The sequence below is a fragment of the Malus domestica genome, chromosome 06, assembly GCF_042453785.1.
Source record: "Malus domestica chromosome 06, GDT2T_hap1".
NCBI classification, from domain to species: Eukaryota; Viridiplantae; Streptophyta; class Magnoliopsida; order Rosales; family Rosaceae; genus Malus; species Malus domestica.
In genome coordinates, this window is record NC_091666.1 from 2,518,736 (window position 1) to 2,540,692 (window position 21,957).

At 36.5% G+C, this 21,957-nt stretch overlaps 1 protein-coding gene and 2 long non-coding RNA genes across 3 annotated transcripts; 2 read left to right on the forward strand and 1 right to left on the reverse strand.

The window, feature by feature from the left end:
• The first annotated feature begins 2,871 nt into the window (after positions 1–2,871).
• Positions 2,872–4,742, forward strand: LOC103436828 (trihelix transcription factor GT-3b-like). The gene is made up of 2 exons (XM_008375274.4): positions 2,872–3,406; positions 3,607–4,742. The coding sequence occupies exons 1-2, from the start codon at positions 3,107–3,109 to the stop codon at positions 4,171–4,173; spliced, it is 867 nt and encodes a 288-aa protein (XP_008373496.1). The 5' UTR covers positions 2,872–3,106; the 3' UTR covers positions 4,174–4,742.
• Positions 4,743–8,130: 3,388 nt separating this feature from the next.
• On the reverse strand, positions 8,131–12,024 carry LOC103436827 (uncharacterized). The gene is made up of 2 exons (XR_529607.3): positions 11,689–12,024; positions 8,131–8,528 (listed from the first exon to the last, which is right to left on the reverse strand). It is a non-coding gene; the product is annotated as an uncharacterized lncRNA (long non-coding RNA).
• Positions 12,025–14,588: 2,564 nt separating this feature from the next.
• Positions 14,589–15,261, forward strand: LOC139197246 (uncharacterized). The gene is made up of 2 exons (XR_011582479.1): positions 14,589–14,892; positions 15,028–15,261. It is a non-coding gene; the product is annotated as an uncharacterized lncRNA (long non-coding RNA).
• Positions 15,262–21,957: the final 6,696 nt, after the last annotated feature.

Here is a 21,957-nt window from a genome sequence, read left to right on the forward strand (position 1 = left end):
ATGGCTTAAGTTGTAGCTTCAAAGGCACTCATATATTCTGCTTCTGCAATTGAGAAAGAAACTTTGATCAGTGAATATGTTCTGGATTGTTTAATTATTTTGTATAAACTTAGCTTCCATAAAGCATTTTAAGTTAAACAGGATAGTGAGTGAATAATAAGCTTGTGCAATGCGAACACATAGCTACTAAATTAAAGTCAATTATATCTTTTTAGTCGACAATTATATATCATCAATAAGTTTAGCCTCTCACCTAACACAAATGCAAAACATTAAAATAAAGGGGTGTGATATCCACACATCTTTTTTTACTTCTCACACACCCTTCTAATTTTCAGCCGTCAGATCGGATGAATTGAAGAAGATCAAAACACATAAATTAACAAGGGGTGTATGAGAAGTAAAAAATGGTGTGTGGATAGCACACCCCTAAAATAAAATGAGCTTTAATGAAAAGGGCTTCTCAAAACTTTTAATTAACAAAAAACTATACTAACTTTATTTAATAAAAATGGTTTAAACTTTAATATACAAAAATGGTTCAAATTTTAATAAAAATGACAAAAGTTTTACATAATAACAAAAAAAATAAAAAAAAAGCCAACAAATACTCACGCGTCCATCACACACTTACACATACTATCCCTCACTCTTTCTCTCTCTCCCTCTTTCACATATTCCCATCAATTTTTCTCTCTCCTTTCACCTCACCCATGCACGTCAAGTTTTTCTCTCATTTTTTTTACCTCTCCCCGCTCTTCCCTCTCATTTCACTTCACTCCATAAACAATCTATTTTTATTTTATTTTATTTTATTATTTGTTTATTTGACTATTCTTCCAATTTTTTTAGAACAAACAAAGTAATAATATTACAAGATCAAAAATAAAAGAAATTTTTCATTATTTAGTTTTATGAACACTAATACTGTCACTATTTCTTAAACAGAACATTGACTACTTTTAAAACTGAACACTATTTCTTAAACTGAACATTGACTACTTCCTAAACTGAACACTATTTCTTAAACTGAACATTGACTATATCTTAAACGAAACATTAATGCTATCACTACTTCTTAAATTGAACACTAACTATTTAGTTAACTGAACACTGACTATTTCTTAAACCAAACATCTTGTAAACTAAACACTGATTATTTCTTAAATCTAACACTAGTACTATCATTATTTCGTAAACTAAATAGACTATTTATTAAACCAAGTAATAATACTATCACTATTTCGTAAACTAAGCACTGACTATTTCTTAAACCAAACACTAGTATTATCAGTATTTCGTAAACTAGTACTGTCACTATTTCGTAAACTAAACACTTTCTTAAAATCGAACACTAGCACATCATTGTTTTTTAAACTAAACACTAAAAGGTTCAAAATTTGAAGCTCTCTTCTCATTATCATATGAATCACTGGCAATCATATTTATATTCTTACAGAGTTAGAATAATGATTTTTCACATTCCTATTTGTTCTTTAACATTTCTTCAAACAATTTATTTGACTTTCCTTTAATTTATTCAATACAAAATTAACAACAAAAACATAAATGAAAGATCAAAAAAGCAGTAGAAAAGCTAATGTGCTTTCATTGAGGATCATAATCTAATATTTTTTATTTTTAGGTTTTAGCTAGTTAGGGTTAAAATTAATAAAGAATTCCATAATTTGAACATGGGGTGATGATAAGAGGCTACACCACGTGTATGGCTAAGTGGTAGTCATGTATTGATGTCAGCAATATATTTTTTTATCTCAAATTTCTCTCTCTCTTTCTCTCTAAATTTTTTTGAGGTTTGTTGATGTCAGTTTGAATGGATTTGGTTGACATTCTCTTCTCTCTACCCTCACAGTCTCTCTCTCTCTCTCTCTCTCTCTCTGAACCTTTTCCTTCCCGATGAAATATTTAAAAAGTAATTTGTGTGCTGCATTTCCACTGTTGGTTTTCTGTTGAATTGGTAGATGCTTGCTTTCGCACTGCTCGCGTGCACACGCGCTTTGGGTTGAATAAGTTTTTTTTTTTTTTTTTATCTTTTGCCCTTCTCATTAAATAAAGTTATTAGGTGACTTTTGGTTAAAACTCAAAGTTTTGAAATCTTTTTTCATTAGTTTTCCTTAAAATAAAATCCTATACACCGCGCTACGCGTGACTGAAAACGATCTTTCGCACAAGCAAGAGAGCATGCGTTGAAAACGATCTTTTATACGAGTGATTTTTTATCGTGTATGGAACACGATTAAGTACATGAATAATAATACAATTAATTAAAAGTTTAAAAAATTCTAAAATGATCTTTGAGATTTGCATAATCAATAGAAATGGTCTATGAGATTCAAAATTAATAGAAATGGTCCCTGAGATTGTCCACCATCCATGATTTTGGTTCTTCCGTTAAAAACTCTTTGGGCAATTTTCAAAACTTCGTAACTCAATCGATTCTTAACCAAATTCGACCCATAATATATCAAAATGAAGATAGGAAAGTGTAGAACAAGATTATACCTATTTGGAAGCCCAATGGTTGCCGGAAGTTGCCGTAAAATAGCCTGAAAGGTGACTGGTTTGCTGAAAAACTGGAAACTCACCGGAAACTGGGTAAACTTTAAACGTTCATAACTTCTTCAATACCAACGAAATCGAGTGATTCAAAAACAAAAATCATACTTCTTGATGAGATGAAGATAATGGTATCTTTCTATATGGCTAAATCGCCGTGGTTTGGCTGGAAGACGGCTCGAAATTAGCTAACTCGAAAATGGTTAGCCACTTTCGAGCCGTTTTGCGGCGAAACCAAGGTGAGTTAGTCATCGATAAAGGTACCATTATCTTTGTCTCAGGTACCATTTCTATTAATTTTGAATCTCATAGACCATTTCTATTGATTATGCAAATCTCAATGATCATTTTGGATATTTAGCCAAAAAATTGTCCTTTTCTCACGAGCAAGAACGCGTGCAAAAAGGTTAGTGATTTTAAAAGCTGGATATACGAATCATAATGCCCTATTACATATTAATCCACGACGAAACCCTATAATTGCGGTTTCGGGAGCAGGGAAGAGAACGCCGTGGTAGGGCGGGGGAAGATGTATGGTGGAGGCGGAGATGAGGAAGCGAGCGTGGGGCTGAGAGGCGGCGGAGGAGGAGGAGGAGGGGGAATGATGAAGATGATGATTAGCAGTCCGACCGGGGCAGGGCAGTGGGCCTCGGAGGAGACAAGGGAGCTGATCGCGATCCGTGGGGAGCTGGAGATTAGGGACTCCGTTGTATCGAAGCGCAGCAAGCCGCAGTGGGAGGCAGTGAGCTCTAAGATGACTGAGAGAGGCTTCAATCGAACCCCCGAGCAGTGCAAGTGCAAGTGGAAGAACCTCCTCATTCGCTACAAGGTATGAATTTTCAAAACTGACAACGCACCCAAAAACCCCCAATTGGATTTTTCTAGGGTTTTGGTTGAAATCACTTAGAGGCCGTTTCCATTTCGTTTTCAATCAGTTTTCGTTAGCGGAAAATAAAAACTAAAAACGAAATGGTTATGAAGCGGCTTTTAGCAAACACTATTTAGTAATAATGACTTGTATATCTTCAGGGGAAGGAGACGTCTGATCCAGAGAGTGGGCGGGAATGTCCATTCTTTGAAGAGTTGCACGCAGTGTTTACTGAAAGAGCCAAGAATATGCAGAGATTGCTTCTTGAATCCGAGGCGGGTTCTGCCCGACCAAAGAAACTTGTTAAGAGGAAATCGAGGTCAGGGCAGTGGTCGGATGAGTTGTCAGAAGACGCGGAGGAGGAGGATAGCCATGGGAAAGGTAAGAAAAGGAAGGGGGAAGGAGTAGTATTGGCAAGAGCAACCAATCCTGCAAGTGGAAGTAGTACTAGCAGTGTGCAGGAATTACTTAAGGAGTTTTTTCAGCATCAGCAGAGGATGGAGATGGAGTGGAGGCAAATGATGGAGAAGCGGGCACTGGAGCGGCGGCTGTTTGAGGAGGAATGGAGGCAAAAGATGGAGAAAACGGAGAGGGAGAGGTTAATGGTTGAGCAGGCTTGGAGAGAGAGGGAAGAAGAGAGAAGGATTAGGGAAGAGAGCAGAGCTGAGAGGAGGGATGCCCTGTTAACCACTCTCTTGAACAGGCTGATCAATCAAACTAACTTCTGACTCACACTCTGAGGTGAATAGTTTTCTTTTTCTTTTTGGACGAAAGGTGAATGGTTTTCGGGTTCATAAACTTTTGCCAGCTTGAGTAGCGAAATATGCATCATTGATGGTTTGCGAAGATGTGCTAGACTGAAGTTATTGTGATTTGCAAAGTTGGGCTTGTTGGTTTATAAAATGTTACCTTGGTATACAAGTTTCGTTCGGTAGACATTTATAAGATACTGTGACTTCGATGGAGGACCAAACCACGCTTTTACATCGATATTAAGAGGTAAAATTGCTTACCCTTCTATTTGCTGCTCCTGGCAGAGTGCAAGGGTTTGTTGTGCATGCTTCTTGTTCAATACACGAGAAATCTGTCGTTGTCTCTGTTTTTGTTTTTCGATTTCTTCGTTTCCTGGTTTTTTTGAATTGGCGGAAGTGTTATTTACGGAAGGTATGGAAATCTTGAGATAGATGGATGAAATATCTTTTGTAACACTAGCATATAGATTGAAGTATATGACTGAACGAGATTGCAAAAATGTTTTACGAATCTTATCTTATGTAACAACAATAAGTATACTTCACTGTTTCATACATATCATATGCTACTTGTGGTGTAGAGGTGAATAATTATGTTATAAACAGGCTTAAGAGTGGGGATGCACCTATATGGTTTCTCTCTCGGTCTCCCTCAATCTGTCTGCCTCGACGCTTGAAGGATGGGGCTGCACGCGGCGAAGGGTGCAAACTTGATATACATTGTTAACGTTCTCTCAAATATTTAAAGTTTTGAGGTTAGTTATCTTCTAACATGATGGATCGATCGATGGATGCAGATCGTGTACCTATATAGAACACACATAAAACTTATTCCGTTATTCCTGCCGAATTTTTGTCCAACAGTCACATTTAAAGCTTGCCCACAAATTTATAACCTGTTAAGTGGATTATTGGACAACACTCACATTTAAACCTGCTAATGGTGCATATTATAAAAAATAATTTAAAAAAAAAAGAAAAAAAAGAAACAAATAAACAAACGGAAAAAATATCATTTCACATCCCATGTAACCTTATAGAGAAAGTTATAGTAATGGTCCCTCAATTTTAATCTAATTGGAGCAATGGTTTCTCAACTAAAAATTTATGATCAATGGTCTCTGAACTCTTTAAAACGTAAAGCTATGGTTCTTTTCGTTAATTCCGTCAAAACTTCTGTTAAAATGAGTCGTGTTGGAAGAATCATTGCTACAATTGGGTTAAAGGTGAGGAAATTTTTCTCCAATGGATTAAAGTTGAATGACTATTTCTCTAATTGGGTTAAAGTTTTTAAGGTACCATTTCTACAATTTTTTCATTTAGTTTCCCATATTGGGCTTTTAATTCTGACTTCACGTGCATGACAAGTGACTCATTTTTAACGGAAGTTTTAACGGAGTTGACGAAAATGACCAATGGTAATGGATTTTTAGTTGAGAGATCTAATTCAGTTAAAGTTGAATGATCACTGCTACAATTTTCTCAACCTTATATGTTGAAATTTATTTCTTCAAAAAAAAAAAATCTATTATCAATCCTCCTCCCAGATTACCATACAAATTTTTCTCCAATTGAATTAAAGTTGAATGACTATTTCTCTAATTGAGTTAAAGTTTTTAAGGGACCATTTCTACAATTTTTTTCATTTAGTTTCTCATATTGGGCTCTTGATTTTGACTTCACGTGCGTGGCAAGTGACTCGTTTTGGACGGAAATTTTAACGGAGTTGACGAAAATGATCAAAGTGTCACATTTTAATGAGTTAAATGACTAATGGTAATGGATTTTTAGTTGAGAGATCTAATTCAGTTAAAGTTAAAGGATCACTGCTACAATTTTATCAATCTTATATGTAGAAATTTATTTCTTCAAAAAAAAATAATAATAAATTCTATTATCAATCCTAGGGGTGGAATTTTTTGCCAAATTACCATACCAACCGAATTACAAACTGTACCATACCAAAGTTGTGCCAAAAAATTTGTACCATTGGTAATGGTACGGTATTTGTACCGTACCATACATTTTCGGTACGGTAATGATATTCAAAACCATTACCAGTGGTATACCCTACCGTACCACTACTATTAATATTATATCATCTATTTATTCATTTATATATATAATTAGGTATTATTATCATTATATATGCAGTTTATATTTTTTTTTCTAATCATTTATCCAATCATCTCACCCTCTAACTTCTACTTTCCCAATAAAAAAAAACCTAAGCTTTCTTGTGATGCGACTCTTCATCTTTTCACTCATCTAGTCATCGGCTTCATCTATATTGCTCCCGTTCAGGCAACTCTCTCTCTCTTCGCAGTCCATCTCATCTTCTCCTTCATCAAATTGGGATGTCTTTCTCCCTAGCTTCGTCTATCAAGTTAATTTTTGTACAATTTTAAAGAATGTAGAGATGGAATTTAGGAATCTTTGTACTTTTTTTTTTAGGGATGTTGGGTTATTTCAGCAATTCTTCCATCTATTTACTTCTTGTTTCTTAAATGAATCTTTATAAAATTCTCATAATTAAATTAAAAAGTTTATTTAATTAGAGCAATGGTCTTTCAACTAAAAATTTATGATCAATGGTCTTTGAACTCTTTAAAACGTAAAGTTATGGTCCTTTTCGTTAACTTTGTCAAAACTTCTGTTAAAATGAGTCGTGTTGGAAGAATCATTGCTACAATTGGGTTAAAGGTGAGGGAATTTTTCTCCAATTGGATTAAAGTTGAATGTCTATTTCTCTAATTGGGTTAAAAAATTTAAGGGACCATTTCTACAATTTTTTCATTTAGTTTCCCATATTGGGCTTTTGATTCTGACTTCACGTACGTGGTAAGTGACTCATTTTGACAGAAGTTTTAACGGAGTTGACGAAAATGACCAAAGTGGCACATTTTAATGAGTAAAATGACCAATGGTAATGGATTTTTAGTTGAGAGATCTAATTCAGTTAAAGTTGAAGGATCACTGCTATAATTTTCTCAACTTTATATGTTGAAATTTATTTCTTCAAAAAAAAAAAATCTATTATCAATCCTCCTCCCAGATTGCCCTACAACGTTCACAAGCCAGGGCAGGAGCTATTTCTATAGTCACATAAAGGTTGGTTTGAAAATACTTTTAAAATCGTTTAAGGCACATAACTAGTGTTTCTTGCAATAAGTACTTCGAGTGCTTTTGGACACAAAAAACATTTTCTTCAAAAGTGTTTTCAGTTATTTTAAAAACGTATCCAAACGAGCTCTAAATCTCGTGATTGCCTCAATGGTTACATTAGATATGTTGCTATTTCTACAAGGATTGCTATTTGCTAATGCCTGAGGAGTGAGAGACTTGGGCTAAATCACACAATAGTTAATAATGGAGGAATTTAGTATTGAACTTGTCATCGGAATTGAAATTTAAGACCTCCTATTTACAATTGAAGAATAGAACTACTTACATCTCATTTAGTTGACGAACCCACCACTAAATTGCCCTCCCCTTCACCCGACTCTCGCAATCCACAACAATGGTGACTTGGTAATTTTATGCACGACATGTTAACCCGACACAAAATAACACAGAAAAAAAGGTTTCAAGTTAAGGCTTAAACGGGGTCAGGTATTAAGCACTAGTTAATAGGTTTATTTAGGTCTACACGCGGGTAATCCGTTTCATCCTGTTTTAACCCGTTAAACTAATGGCGTGTTTACCAAATGGGAATAGAGAGGGAAGAAGGGGAATCACACTCCTTTCAAGGTATTCAGGCGTTTACTTAGCATTTAGAGAATGAAAAAAATAGCGAGGTCCACCTAAAATCCGTAACCGGACTCCTAAATTCCGGAATTGAATTACCTATATGAGGCGGTATTTACATTCCGGAGAAATGGCTACATCCTTCAGATAGAAAGTTTAAAGGCAGAGTGAAGTCCACACAAAAGATCTCGAACACAGGAGACATATAAGTATTCGTTCGATATTGGGATACAACGAAAATTTTCGGGTTTCTGTTCAGATCATTCTTTATTACACATAGAAACTTCGAGCAGAAACAAAACTTAAATTCACAGCCAATGTAACTCCAGATCTGACAGAACATTATCAATCATTCTTCCTAGTCATACAACGGTTCACAGACCAGGGTCAGAAGCTGGAGGGATTTCATACAAGCCTATACAGTCCAAACTCTGAAACAACACAGCAAGGACTTTTTACTTCTGCTCTTTAATGCTTTCTTTCACATGAGAAACTGATCATTCTGATTCAATGGGAGGAGGATTTTCTCTGGGATGTTTGGAACCATAGTGATCGCTAAGTTGCTTCGGGTTTGCAAGTTGTACCTGAAAACACACATTTTGTAAACAATCAAAGCATGCATAAACAAAGAATCAACATATATTTGTAGTTAAACATGTGTTTTTTTCTCGAAAAGTACACGTTCCAAATGCTAAAAGATCATAAAAAACCCTTTCGGTAAGCCATATACTAAAGTATGTGACCCAATGACATCCGGAATTTAAAATCTCAAGCCATCCAACTAAAGACATTACTTAAGCCTTCGAAGTTTTCAATTTCTGGGAAGCTTGCATTCCAGCACTGCTACCATACTCTATGTAAAAATGAAAAGTCGCTGTCTTTATTCTTCCTTGCCACAGAGAATAATCATTGATTCATTGGAAATAGAAAGTTACATCAATCTACATCAATCTCCATTGAATTTCCTCAAATACACAGATCTTCCTCCTGGGTGAAGAGATCACAATCCATCTCTAAATCTGATAATAAATGCATGTTATCATGTACTTTATTGTCGACGTAAGCTAAAATATACTCTGACAGACATGTAGGAAGCTCACTATGAAATATTTATTTGGAAGTAGAAAGACAGCTTGAATGGAGGTCATTCGGCAAGTCAATCAGAGGATGGAACTCGAGTTCACAACACCAGTATGAAACATTGCTCATCACCAACTTCCACAAAAAATACATCATATCAACTATCATGATAAATTGACATCCCTCCTGTGACAGGTGGCACAGATCCTGACAATGTATGCTTATCAAGGGGCATCCACTACTTCTACCTCCTTCATTCAGTTGGGTACACAACCACTATATTAAGTGCATCATGTACATCTTCCAATGATTTATGCGTCACTGACTCTGGGAAAACATATGGTATGACCAGTAGGAAATATGTTTTCGAGCACGTTTGAGTTGACAAAAGTTACATATAGCATATGGATCCTTTTCCTATGCGGTCATCAATTATATCCTGTCAGTTAAACTCCTTTTTTCAATTTTTTATTTTCGATAAGAAACACAATTTTGTTAATAGTCAAACTGATACAGCCACTGTGGACAAGCAGTCCCCCATAACTATACCATAGAAACTGATGCACTACAAGAACTAAGATAAATCACACAGGTTGTGGAAATAGTTTTCCGACTTAAATTTGACCCCTTTATGTATCAATAAAATATAGCTTCCAGTCATGCTGGTATTGTAAGACTGAACAAAGCAAGAACATTTTTCTGGTTTAGGAGTGATTGCTAGCAAAGTGAACCACTTATTAATAAAGGAAACGAAGTATACCAACCACAAAAGCACACAAGCAAAACCAAAAGGCGGCAAAGTGATATACTGAAAGGGCTATAGTAACTCATAGGTGCAAGTTGATCCAAAAGAATATAAACTCCAAATAGATAGATTCTTCATCCGTGTAAAAAGTTACAACAGACAATCCACAAATTGACACAAGGTAAAAGTTAACAATAACAACAAATAGCCCACAAAAGTTGTGGAAACGGTATTACTATTCATGTTTGACCCCATTACGATATCAATGAAATATACCTTCCACTCGTGCTGGTATTTGGAGATTAAAAAGCACAAGAATTTTTGTTTATTAGTAATTAGAAATCAACAAGAGGTCGCACTTGGTGTGATGGCAAGTGCCTTCGCCCATCAGCGGTAGGTCTCGGGTTCGAGACTTGGGAGCAGCCTCTCCATAAAATGGGGGTAAGGCTAGCCGACATTCACCTCTCCCATACCCTGCGTAAAGCGGGAGCCTTGTGCACTGGGTACGACCTAAGTGATTAGAAATCAAGTGAACCACTTATTAAGTCACTGAAACAAGGTATACCATACACAGTAGAAACAGAAACAAAACCACAGGCTGGACAAGTGATGTACCACAAGAAATATAGTAGTTCTTAGATATGAGTTGATCCAAAGAAATGTAATCTCCAAAGGATGTATTCATCATCCCATACAAACAATAAATACAAGAATATTTCTACGAACAGTCTTGCTTCGTAATCATTCTACTCTGACAACAAGCCAAAATCAGTCAAACAGTCAAACCATAACTTATCTGCTTCCCTAGGCTCTCTAACTATTCCTTTCAAAATCTAGCGTCTTAGTAGAAAGCACCTTATGTCTAAAACTTATACGGATTTTCCCCTTGTTATAATCTGGATTTTTTAGTTTTTTAGTTTTCGGGTTGGACTGGTTGGTCTCTGCACTTTGTGGGGATTTCTAGGTTGTAGCTATATCTGCTTGTTTTTTCCCTTTGTTTGTCTCACTTTGTAGTTGTTTTGGCGGACCTCTTGTCAATCCTGTCCTCTCCAGTAATGCTTATCATTTTCTTTGATAAATTATATTTCCTATAAAACATGGAAAAAAAACTGGCATAAAAAAGCACCTTAAAAATCTGGGAACTCACTAGAAAACTTTGAAGGGTCAGTAAAACTAGAATGACCACACAGTTAAGATGATAAATGTGTATTTTCTTCATCCCTCTTACACACGACAAACAAGTTTACTTGAAAGGAAAATCTCTCTTGACAACTAGACATATTTTCGTGAGTAGAAAATCCATGTCAGATCCTTCATAGTTCAGTGTACACACGGACTCTCTTCGGAAATCCAACTACTACATCGCACACTTAACTATCACAAATCACGGTTCTTTTAGGTCGCAGCAATAATCAATGATCAAACAATAATGTCAAATCATATTCTATACACCATCACTACCAATATCAAACACGTTGCTTTTGTAATTTACGCGAAACCCATTGTTCATTGGAAAAACGGAAGTATGCAGACCGTTATAATGTCTTATATATTGGCCTTTAATCGAAGTCCATACACAATTCGAGTAATCGCAAACAAATGTACTGCTTATCGCTAGCGGAAGAGCATCCTATGACAATTTACCCGAAGTTTAAGAGTCAGATTCGATGAGTCTCTAACCCAAAAGTTTCTCCATTTACTCCACCAACTAGTCCCAATTGAATCATCAAATCAAAGTACAATCTTCAATTCAAAGCTTTCATTTTATCAGCCCATAACAATCAATTAGATGTGAATTTGTTCACTGAATCATAAAATTTAAGAATAATAATGATTGGATTTAATAATTGTATAAATTCATGGATCATAGTAAAAGATCAGATCAAGGTGGAGAGTGAAGGGTGAAGAGGAAGAAGAACCTTGCAAATTGGACAGGTGATTTTGAGAGCAACGGCTCTGGCCTCAAACTGAGACCCTTTTGCCTTCTGATTCCTCTCCGCATTTCGTCTCTGCGCTTCGATCTTCTGCTTTCCCCGAGTCATCTTTCACCGCTCCTCTCTCTCTCGGACTCTGGGAGACCGAATATGGGTGAAATTCTTATTTGATACGTAGTTTTGGGGCCCACCCAGTCTCATCCGCCAACCCAACTTAAAAGCAACTCAAATAGAATTCTCTCTTGCAACAAGGGAGGAGACCAGTCCAAGTATCAACACGCTTTTAAAACGGTTGAAAGAAATTTTGGTATAATTATTTGTGAAATGAATCCTTAATAAAAACGCAAATGAATTCTATAAAAATACTTGAAGTGTTTCATAAAGGAAGCACATAATTGATGCTTTCTGGAAGAAGCACTGCACATAAGAAATATAGACTCGTTTTTACACAAGTTGGGTCCAACTCGAACTATTTTGAAAACTAAAAGTAAGAACTGAACAATTTTACATCGGACCGAATAACTTAAGTCCCTGTATGTTCACCCCTAATATAGAGCATTCATCATTATTACATTTCACTACTATAGAATTGAGATTTCTCTTTGCGCGACCCAATGTTCTTCGTCACGAAGACTGTTCAATGTAGTAGTGACATATACAATGACTAATATTAGGGATTATTGCAAGTTCAGTTGTTGGACTAATAAAGGACATGTAATTTACGGTCTTGGTTGATTCAATGCTTATACAAAAAGGTTTACACTGCACCCTGTGGTCCATGTCTATGATACACCCTTCTCGACTCGGGTTATATTCTCATGGCCGCAAATGGGCTTATAATCTAATAAGGGACGAGCTTTTAATTGAGGCCGAATCAAGTAAGGTCATCCATGCGGTGCGCACCACTTTCAATTTGTCATGTTCGAATTTATTATCATGCATGCACTTTGTTTTGGTTAATATTTGAATATTGGACTTGAAAGAAGAAAAGTTCAAGGATGCCAAATTAAATGAAGACTTGTCTGAAACCCAGCATCGAACCCAGAGACAAACTGAAGCCTTCTCAACCAAGACACAAGCCATATGCCTATAACTGAAATGACAAGTGATGGAGACTAATCTACTATCAGCCAAAAAGTACTTTTCAATGACACTGCAAGTAAAAAACTGATAACTCACTACCTTCCAAGAGCTTTTGGGCAAGAGCAAAGCCCTGACCATCGAGCCAAATCACCTATAAAAGGGAGAAGAGACAACAGAGACAATAACATTCAACCAATCAAACAAACAAGCATACAAACTCTGCTTTCAAGCCAGATTTGCATTCAAAAAACTGAAATCAAACCAGATTCAGTCTTTTTAGCAATAGTTTCTTTAGAAAAGCTATCTTTTATCTAGTATAAAAGCTCTGCTACTTCCCTTAGTGTTGTAGTATCGATTCCCTCGTGTAAACATGTTTACCATCCATCCCTTTTAGTTGTAAACTCAAAGAGAAGTGGCTGCAAGAGGTTCAACCTTGCCAGACAAGGTGAAATCTTGCCCAAGTGTCTTTGCTTGTTCTCTAAATTAGTAGATCTATTGATTAATGCACTCTTCAGCATGTATTCAAGTCATTTGTTTTTCTATTTTAAGAGTCTCATTTGCATCTGGATCTAGTTAACTTAATAGATATGTTTTCATTAAGAATAACTTGGAACCAAATGACTTAAAGGGCTTTGGACTTCCTCCATTCGAACATACAAGATCATGAACTAAAAGTCCTTGGTCACAAGGTAAGAAAAAGAACTTAATGCAGACTTAACTCATCTGCGACAATCCTTTGATAACAAGAAGTTTGAGTAACTTGGGGCGCAAGTAATCAACTTAAAACACACTTGTTCTACATCTGTTATATTGAGATAACACTGGCACGCCTAAGCATTTAGTTAGTTTTGATTGCGAGCCTTAAGGCCTACACCTAAGGATCCACAAAGGCACGTTTCAAAACTAACTTCAAGCTCCTATTGCAGCACACAAGACAAGCAAGAGCTTCACTACCAAACATACACATCCAAAGTGCCAATCCTTTGCCAGAGAAATCTTTGCCCGAACACACCTCCTCCTTTTTAGTATAGATAATATCGTTAGCTCAAAAAATTTATTATCCATGTGTTCAAAGATATCGAAACCGTGAAACAAGCGATATTTTTTATTTCATTATGTTCAACAAGCTAAATTTTATGCCAACCTTAGCGAAGATTTGTGTTTTGAAAGTTCTGTGAGGGAATATTACAAATTCTTCAAAATCAAGTGAATGTCATTCTTCCGACATTGAAGCACGCCATGAATGGTTAACAAAGAAAGAAATGAACAATGGATTCGAAGACGAAGAATGCAGTAAAATACTCTCATATGTTGATACATTAATGGATCTTCAACTCCCAGACAACGGAAGAAAGCTTACGGATGATGAAAAGGTAAGTATGTGTTCAGAGTTTTTATAGCGGGAGGAACAGACACATCCTCCACCCTATGATGCATGGACATGGACACGGATACGGAGATATGACACGGGGATATGTCAAATTTCAAAAAACGAAGATACGATACGTCAGGGATACGGCAATTAAAAATATGTATAAATAAATAAATATATCTAAAATATTATAAAATAAGCATTCAAATTTATTATTCAATAAACTGTAAACAGTTAGAAAGATAGTCCATCCAACAAGCAATTAGTCTTAAAACTTGAAAAACTAAGTTATTATAATCTAAATATCCATACCACTACACAATAATATATTATAATATGAAAAATACAATAATATTATAATAACAGAAAAAGCTAAAAACAGAAAAGCAAAAGTCATCAGATTTGAATGGACTATGGGGTAGTGGAATGGATGGGTACTATAATATTATATTATTGTCCTCGGGGAATCAGATTGTCTTCGAATGGGTATTATAATATTATTGTCTTCGAATGGGTTGAATCAGTAAAGCTGAGACTAGTGAAAACAATGAAAGCTCACCGGTCACCACTCACCAGGAGTTGTAGACAGATGAAGGAGACGACGGAGCAGTTGTAGACGAAGAAGAGGGAGACGACGTCGCAGTTGCAGATGGAGACGACGGGTCACAGAACAGTTGCAGATGACGGTCAATGGGGATTCGTGAAAGTCTCCCAAGCAGAGTGGTTTCTGAGAGGTAAATCCGAATTTTATTTTTTTCTGATTATCCTCTGATGGTAGAGTGATTTCAGTTAACTAAGTTCGATCAATCACAATTCTATGCTGATTTTTTGTGATTTTTTTTTTTTTTCTGATTATCCTTTTATGGTAGAGGCTCCACCACAGTACAACAGGTTATGGTGAACATCGTGAAAAACCAAGACATACCAGAAGAATGTTGAATATATCATTCTAGCTCAACAATAGTTAGTTAAACAGTTGAGAATGTGGCTGCGTTGTTATAGCTGTTATTGAATTAGTTAGTCATGATGGTTATATAAACTGTATTCTCATAGTTGTAAATATTAATTCAGTATCAATATCATCAATTGTTTCTCTCTCTAAACTCTCTCTCTGTCAAACTCTATGTGTTAATCTATTTCTCTTCATCTTTCTTCTTGATTTTCTCTTCAATTCCCAAACACTACAATGTAGTTAACAAAGAAGACATTTCAGAACAGGATATAGTAAAGATGTCTTATTTGAAGGCAACAGTGTTAGAAACTCTTCGCAACATCCACCGGGGCACTTCATATTACCACGAGCTGTCTTGAAACGTATAGTGGTTGATTGACATACCAAAAGATGCAATGGTGAATTTTGCAATGGCAGAAATGTCGCGAGATCCAATTGTTTGGAAACAAACAATGGACTTTAAACCGAAGAGGTTAATGCAAACAGGTCAAGAAGAGGTCGAGTTTGATATAAAGGGGTTAGAGACTTTTCAATGATGCCATTTGGTGCAGGAGTAGGCCAGAATTGCCCTGCTATTACTCTCTCACTGCTTCATATAGAATATTTTGTGGCTAATTATTTGGTTAGAGATTTCGAATGGAAGGAAGACGATAAGAGTGAGGTTGACTTGACAGAGAAGCAAGCTTTCACCATGGTTATGAGATATTCATTATTTACAAATATTTCTCCAAGAATAAATTGACACCTTTTGTTTTTTCTAGTTGGATAATTAATGTACCTTGAGTATGTGTGTCGATTTAATCCTAATAGTTGTACAAAATTTAATTGTACAAAATATCAAACTTGATGAACATAAATGTTGGAGTAAAATCCGATTCCGAGATCGTAGGAAGATAACGTTTGATGGGGGAGGTAATAGATACGTGTTCTTTGGCGCATTTGCTTTCCAGCTTACTAATGATGTTAAAGCTATTAGCATGGAATGTGAGAGTGAGTCCCTTGTCAATGACTTAAAAACAATTCATGCCTTTGATGTTTTGGTTTTTTTCTGAATCTAGAATTAATGTAAACAAAGTTTTGGATGTTGTCAAGACTTTAGACTTTTCTGATAGCTTCATAGTTGATGCAGTGGATTTTTTTCTGGGAGTTTTTTTTTATTCTCTGGAACCCAGCTGTGGTTGATTTATGCATTGTTGATCGCACCAATCAATTCTCATAAGATTGTGTCTCATAATCATTGTATGTAACTCGATGACTAAGTTAGGATTACATTCTCAAACTATCCTAATTATTTATGACTGTTAGTTCATCGTTTTTTTGTAGCGACATTAAGGTAACAAATGTTGTGTTTGGCTCATATACTTATGAGTTGGCAACAATTTTGATAGTGTAACTTTCTGAGTGCTACAGGGAAATGGCAGTAGCCACTTTGTGTTTGGCTTTTGGTTGTGGCATGGATGTCTTGTTTCAAGAGAAGACATGGTGACTACCACAAGCAAAGTTGGAAGCAAGACTTGACTTTGTGGTTGCTTGCACACAATTGTGCATGTTTTATTGTGCATGTTTTATTTTATATGCATTAAATGACAAATGGAGAAAAGTTGTACTTTATATACTAGGTATAGACTTTGATGCATGCTAGGTAGGCTAGGTGATAATTATGTCATGTGAACTTAAGACTTTTTGGTCTTGTTTGTTGGCATAGTTGCTAGTGTATGCCTATAACTAGATGCAATATTTGTGCATTTAGAAATGCATTGAGAAAGCATCCGAAGGAGAACACAAAGGAGAGAAAATATAGAGTGAGAGTGAGAAACTCTTGGTGAGAGTGAGGCTCTTATTAAAATTCTGTGAGGGTACAAGGGATTGGGGTTTGGGTTATGTTGATGTAACTAAAGTGTATCTTGTACTAGTTATTCTCATAGTGAAGAGCAATATCTCTTGGAGGACGTAGGCAGATTTTTGCCGAACCTCGTAAATTTCTCAGTGTATTTATTTCTTGTAATTTAAACTGTTCAACTGCGGGTCTGTTGTTTGGTGAGACAATTTGAATCTCACTTCCGCACTGACGAACGGCCAAGGCACAACAATTGGTGTCAGAGCTTTGTTGGAAGCTTTGGTTCATTGACGGTTCAGATTTTTTATTCACCATGATGACTACAAACATGTCATTTTCAGTTGAGAAGTTTAATGGGAAAGGTAGTTTTACTCTCTGGCAGATGAGAGTAAAGGATGTCTTGACTCAACAAGGCTTGGCTAAAGCTTTGAAGGGAAAAGATGGGAAGCCTAAAGAAATAACAGATGACCAATGTGAGGAGCTGGAGTCGCGTTGTGTTAGCACAATTCGACACTATATAGCTGACAACATTATCAATAATGTTATGGATGAAGATTCTGCGCCTGCACTCTGGGAGAAGTTGGAAAAAACTCTATATTGCTAAGAGTTTGACCAACAAGTTACATCTGAAGCGGAAGCTGTACAAGCTAAAGATGGATGAAGGTGGGAATCTCATGGACCACATGAATGTGTTCAATGGATACTTGGATCAATTGCGGAAAGTTGATGTTAAGGTTGAGGAAGAAGATAAAGCCCTTTTACTTCTTACCTCACTTCCAGATTCGTATGAAAATCTTGTGACAACCTTACTGCATGGAAAAGATACAGTAAGTTTGGAGCAGGTGCAGGCTTCTTTGGTGTCTTATGATACACAAAAGAAGAAGACCATTGTTGATGGTGGGCACGAGACTGCTTTAGCTGTTCAAGGTTGGAATCGTGGAAGAAAATTGGAAGGAGGATCTGAGAGAGACAACAGGTTCAGATCCAGTTCCGGAGGCAAGGGTCTACAATGCTACGACTGCAAAGAATTCGGGCATAAAAAGAAAAATTGTCCTTTGAGAAAAAGAAATGATGATCTTGGTTTGGGTTGTAGCAATTTTGTGGCGGAAGACTTTGAGTTTGCCCTTTAGGTACTCGAAGCAACACTTCTCCTGATGATGTTTAGTCTCAAGTGTTGCATGGGTTTTGCAGCAGGTGGAGCTATGGGATTCACAGGTGATGAGATGGTCCTGAAGGAGGAGAAGTGTGATGAATATTTGTCTGGCTCGACGGGTGTAGCTGGAAATGGGTGCACTGACAAGTTTCCAGGTTGCAGACAATAAAGAAGGGGAAAAACCTGTTGGAGGAGACGAGGATGTGTCGAGATCCCATCTGAAGCTAAATGGTGATTTTTAGCTTGTAGCAGCTGCACATGCATTGGCAGTGATTGAATCGGAATAGGACCAACGAGGTTGATTCAGGGTGTGTATGCTGGTACGTAAGGCCAATGGAGGCTTTGGCAATGGATGCAAGGATTTTTGCATGGTATATTCGCCAAGGTGGAGATTGTTGTGTTTGGCTCATATACTTATGAGTTGGCAACAATTTTGATAGTGTAACTTTCTGAGTGCTACAGGGAAATGGCAGTAGCCACTTTGTGTTTGGCTTTTGGTTGTGGCATGGATGTCTTGTTTCAAGAGAAGACATGGTGACTACCACAAGCAAAGTTGGAAGCAAGACTTGACTTTGTGGTTGCTTGCACACAATTGTGCATGTTTTATTGTGCATGTTTTATTTTATATGCATTAAATGACAAATGGAGAAAAGTTGTACTTTATAGACTAGGTATAGACTTTGATGCATGCTAGGTAGGCTAGGTGATAATTATGTCATGTGAACTTAAGACTTTTTGGTCTTGTTTGTTGGCATAGTTGCTAGTGTATGCCTATAACTAGATGCAATATTTGTGCATTTAGAAATGCATTGAGAGAGCATCCGAAGGAGAACACAAAGGAGAGAAAATATAAAGTGAGAGTGAGAAACTCTTGGTGAGAGTGAGGCTCTTATTAAAATTCTGTGAGGGTACAAGGGATTGGGGTTTGGGTTATGTTGATTTAACTAAAGTGTATCTTGTACTAGTTATTCTCATAGTGAAGAGCAATATCTCTTGGAAGACGTAGGCAGATTTTTGCCGAACCTCGTAAATTTCTCAATGTATTTATTTCTTGTAATTTAAACTGTTCAACTGTGGGTCTGTTGTTTGGTGAGACAATTTGAATCTCACTTCCGCACTGACGAATGGCCAAGGCACAACAACAAAATTTGAACTTGGGACCGGAGAAGTAGACCAGGCGCCAAAAACTGGTATCCATCGGGTTATAGGGTGGAAAAGGTGTAAATATGTGTAGGTCAAGCTCATTGAATTGGGGTTTTGATTGGAAATAGTCATCGACATATTTTGGAGTCTTTTCTATTCCTAGTGGGATTCAGGAGTCCTCCAACATTTCCACTTTTCATTGGCACATCAAAGAGAGATGATAAAAAATGGCTATGGTGTGCGGTTTAGACTTAAATCGAAATCAACCCAAACTGCACCTTGTCCTATATTCAGTGTGTCGAAAATATAGTCTGGTACAACTACTTTTATTATCACACTTGGTGTACCAAACTCTATTTCCGACACATTGAAAAATCTCTCCCAGCTTAGACCTATATAGTATAAAACAAGACATGTTATTCCTTTTGCCACTTAGTACTAAGGTCTCGGTATTCCTCTTTACTTGGAAGTGAGAGATCTTAGGTTTGAATCTCATGGATAGCGAATTCGATACCAAATTAGGTTGCCTATTATGTGGCTTTGTTGAACTCCCATTCCCCTTAGTGTAAAAATATCAATGTACTAAAAAAAAATAAACGTGTTATTATCTCCAATCTAAGTGTAAACTACGTTGCGATTGAAGAGAAATTTGTTTAATGTTATGCATTATATTGACACACCCCGATCCGGAATGTCCACTAGGACTATGAATCGAGCTGTGTTGGCCGACACCTGGAAGGTGACGAAGCCATAAAGTGTGATGAAGTGAAAAAATGTGGATAAATTTAAACCTAAGTGTGCCTAAATACCAGAGTGCGCTGGTGAGCAGGAATGAATCCACTTCACATGTGATGTTAGAGCATAAATAAGTACAGTAGAGTGAATTAAGAATCGTACCCTCGAAAGAATCTCTAGTACTAAGAATCGCCACGAATCTTCAACGATAAGAAAGCTCAGCTAATAAAACATGGAGGGTGAAAACAAAATAAGGGTGAGTGGCCTTAGAAATAAAACTTTAATAGAAACTGTATAAAGCATTATAACCCATCGCTATATCACCCGCATAATTTCCAGAAAAGTCATACCACGTATCAAGGTGAAATCAAAAGTATATCAACAGTAAATCCATAATTATACCACAACACAACATCTCATCAGCAATATCAATAATCATGTGATTAATAACCCATACTAGCACGCAAGTCGGAGTCACCTATGGTGACATGTACGACTACACTCATATCTCATCACATATGCTAGCTCATCACATATTTCATCACATATGCTAGCTCATCACACATTTTATCACATATGCTAGCTCATCACGTATCTCATCACATATTTCATCACATATGCTAGCTCATAAGTCGGAGTCACCTATGGTGACCTACGACTTATCCATAGCTCAATAAGTATACCTGCACACAAGTTGGAACCACCTAAAGTGGTCTGTAAGACATGACTGAGTGTAAATAAACACGCTTAAGTGCTACGATCACGTGAAGACTGTGCGAATAATCGCAGGTCACCTACGAGTCTGAACCACCTATAGTGGTTTGTACGACAGGACTGTGCACCTACCTTGGATCCAAGGTGAGCGTAAGGTGCGGGAGGTGAACATCACGTGAAGGACTGTGCTCTGGCCACATGCGGGAGCACTAACACCTGGGTGCAGGTTTATGAGCTCTAATTGTATCTATTATAACATATACGATTCATGAGCAACCTATACGACAGTGTCGGAGTTGCTCATCATTGTAACCTATACGACTAGGTCGGAGTTGCCTAAACATACATGTAGTCATACCTTAACCCTGTCATTTCAACTAATACCATAACTCACCTGAACTTACCTGGGTGTCCTACGTTCACCTTTGCACTTCAAAGCGTTCACAATAATTGTGTGCAGGTAATATACATATAGATAAACCATGAGGAAATATGATACTCAATCACGTCATAGCATTTCCAATTATATACATACATATATATATATATATATATATATATATATATATATATATATATGTGGCATAAAAATGCATAAGCTGTAACGCCCTACTCCCAAATTATTCATTTTCGAGAATAGTTATAGGTGAGAAGTCCAACTAGATACTAGTTTAATTAATTATCATTACTTACATTTCTTTACTTCAAATTCTTCATTCTTTGCACATTGATTTATGACCAACATTTAACTACCAATTCCTAAGGTTAAATCTCACCTTTTACCTTGCCCAGTTCCCCAAACAAGGCTTTGTCTCAATTGTTTAAACTCAATTATTGTCACGCCCCGCCCCGAGACACTTATTTGTTTCGGGGAATAATGTTGATGATAGGCCCAAAAATAAACTTTCGCTTTATTTAGCAAATTTAAATTACGATTCTCTATTTAAATTTCTTAATTCATCCTCATTAACTATAAACATATCTTAATTACTAAAGCATGTGCCTAGATTTTCTATCAAATCTAAATTTTTTCTAATAACTCAACTTCTCAACATAAATTAATTCTTGATTATCATATTATGAGTTACCCACAAAATCCATAACCCATCTCATTCATCAAGATGTAAGATAAATGTAGTAAGTTAATGTACCAATTACTCTTCTTAGACAAATTTCAAAGTATGATTCATCTCAGTTATTTAAGGCTGCATCTAACACTGCTAGACTGCCTACGTACCCGTTAGCGGGATCAAGCCTTTCGTAGT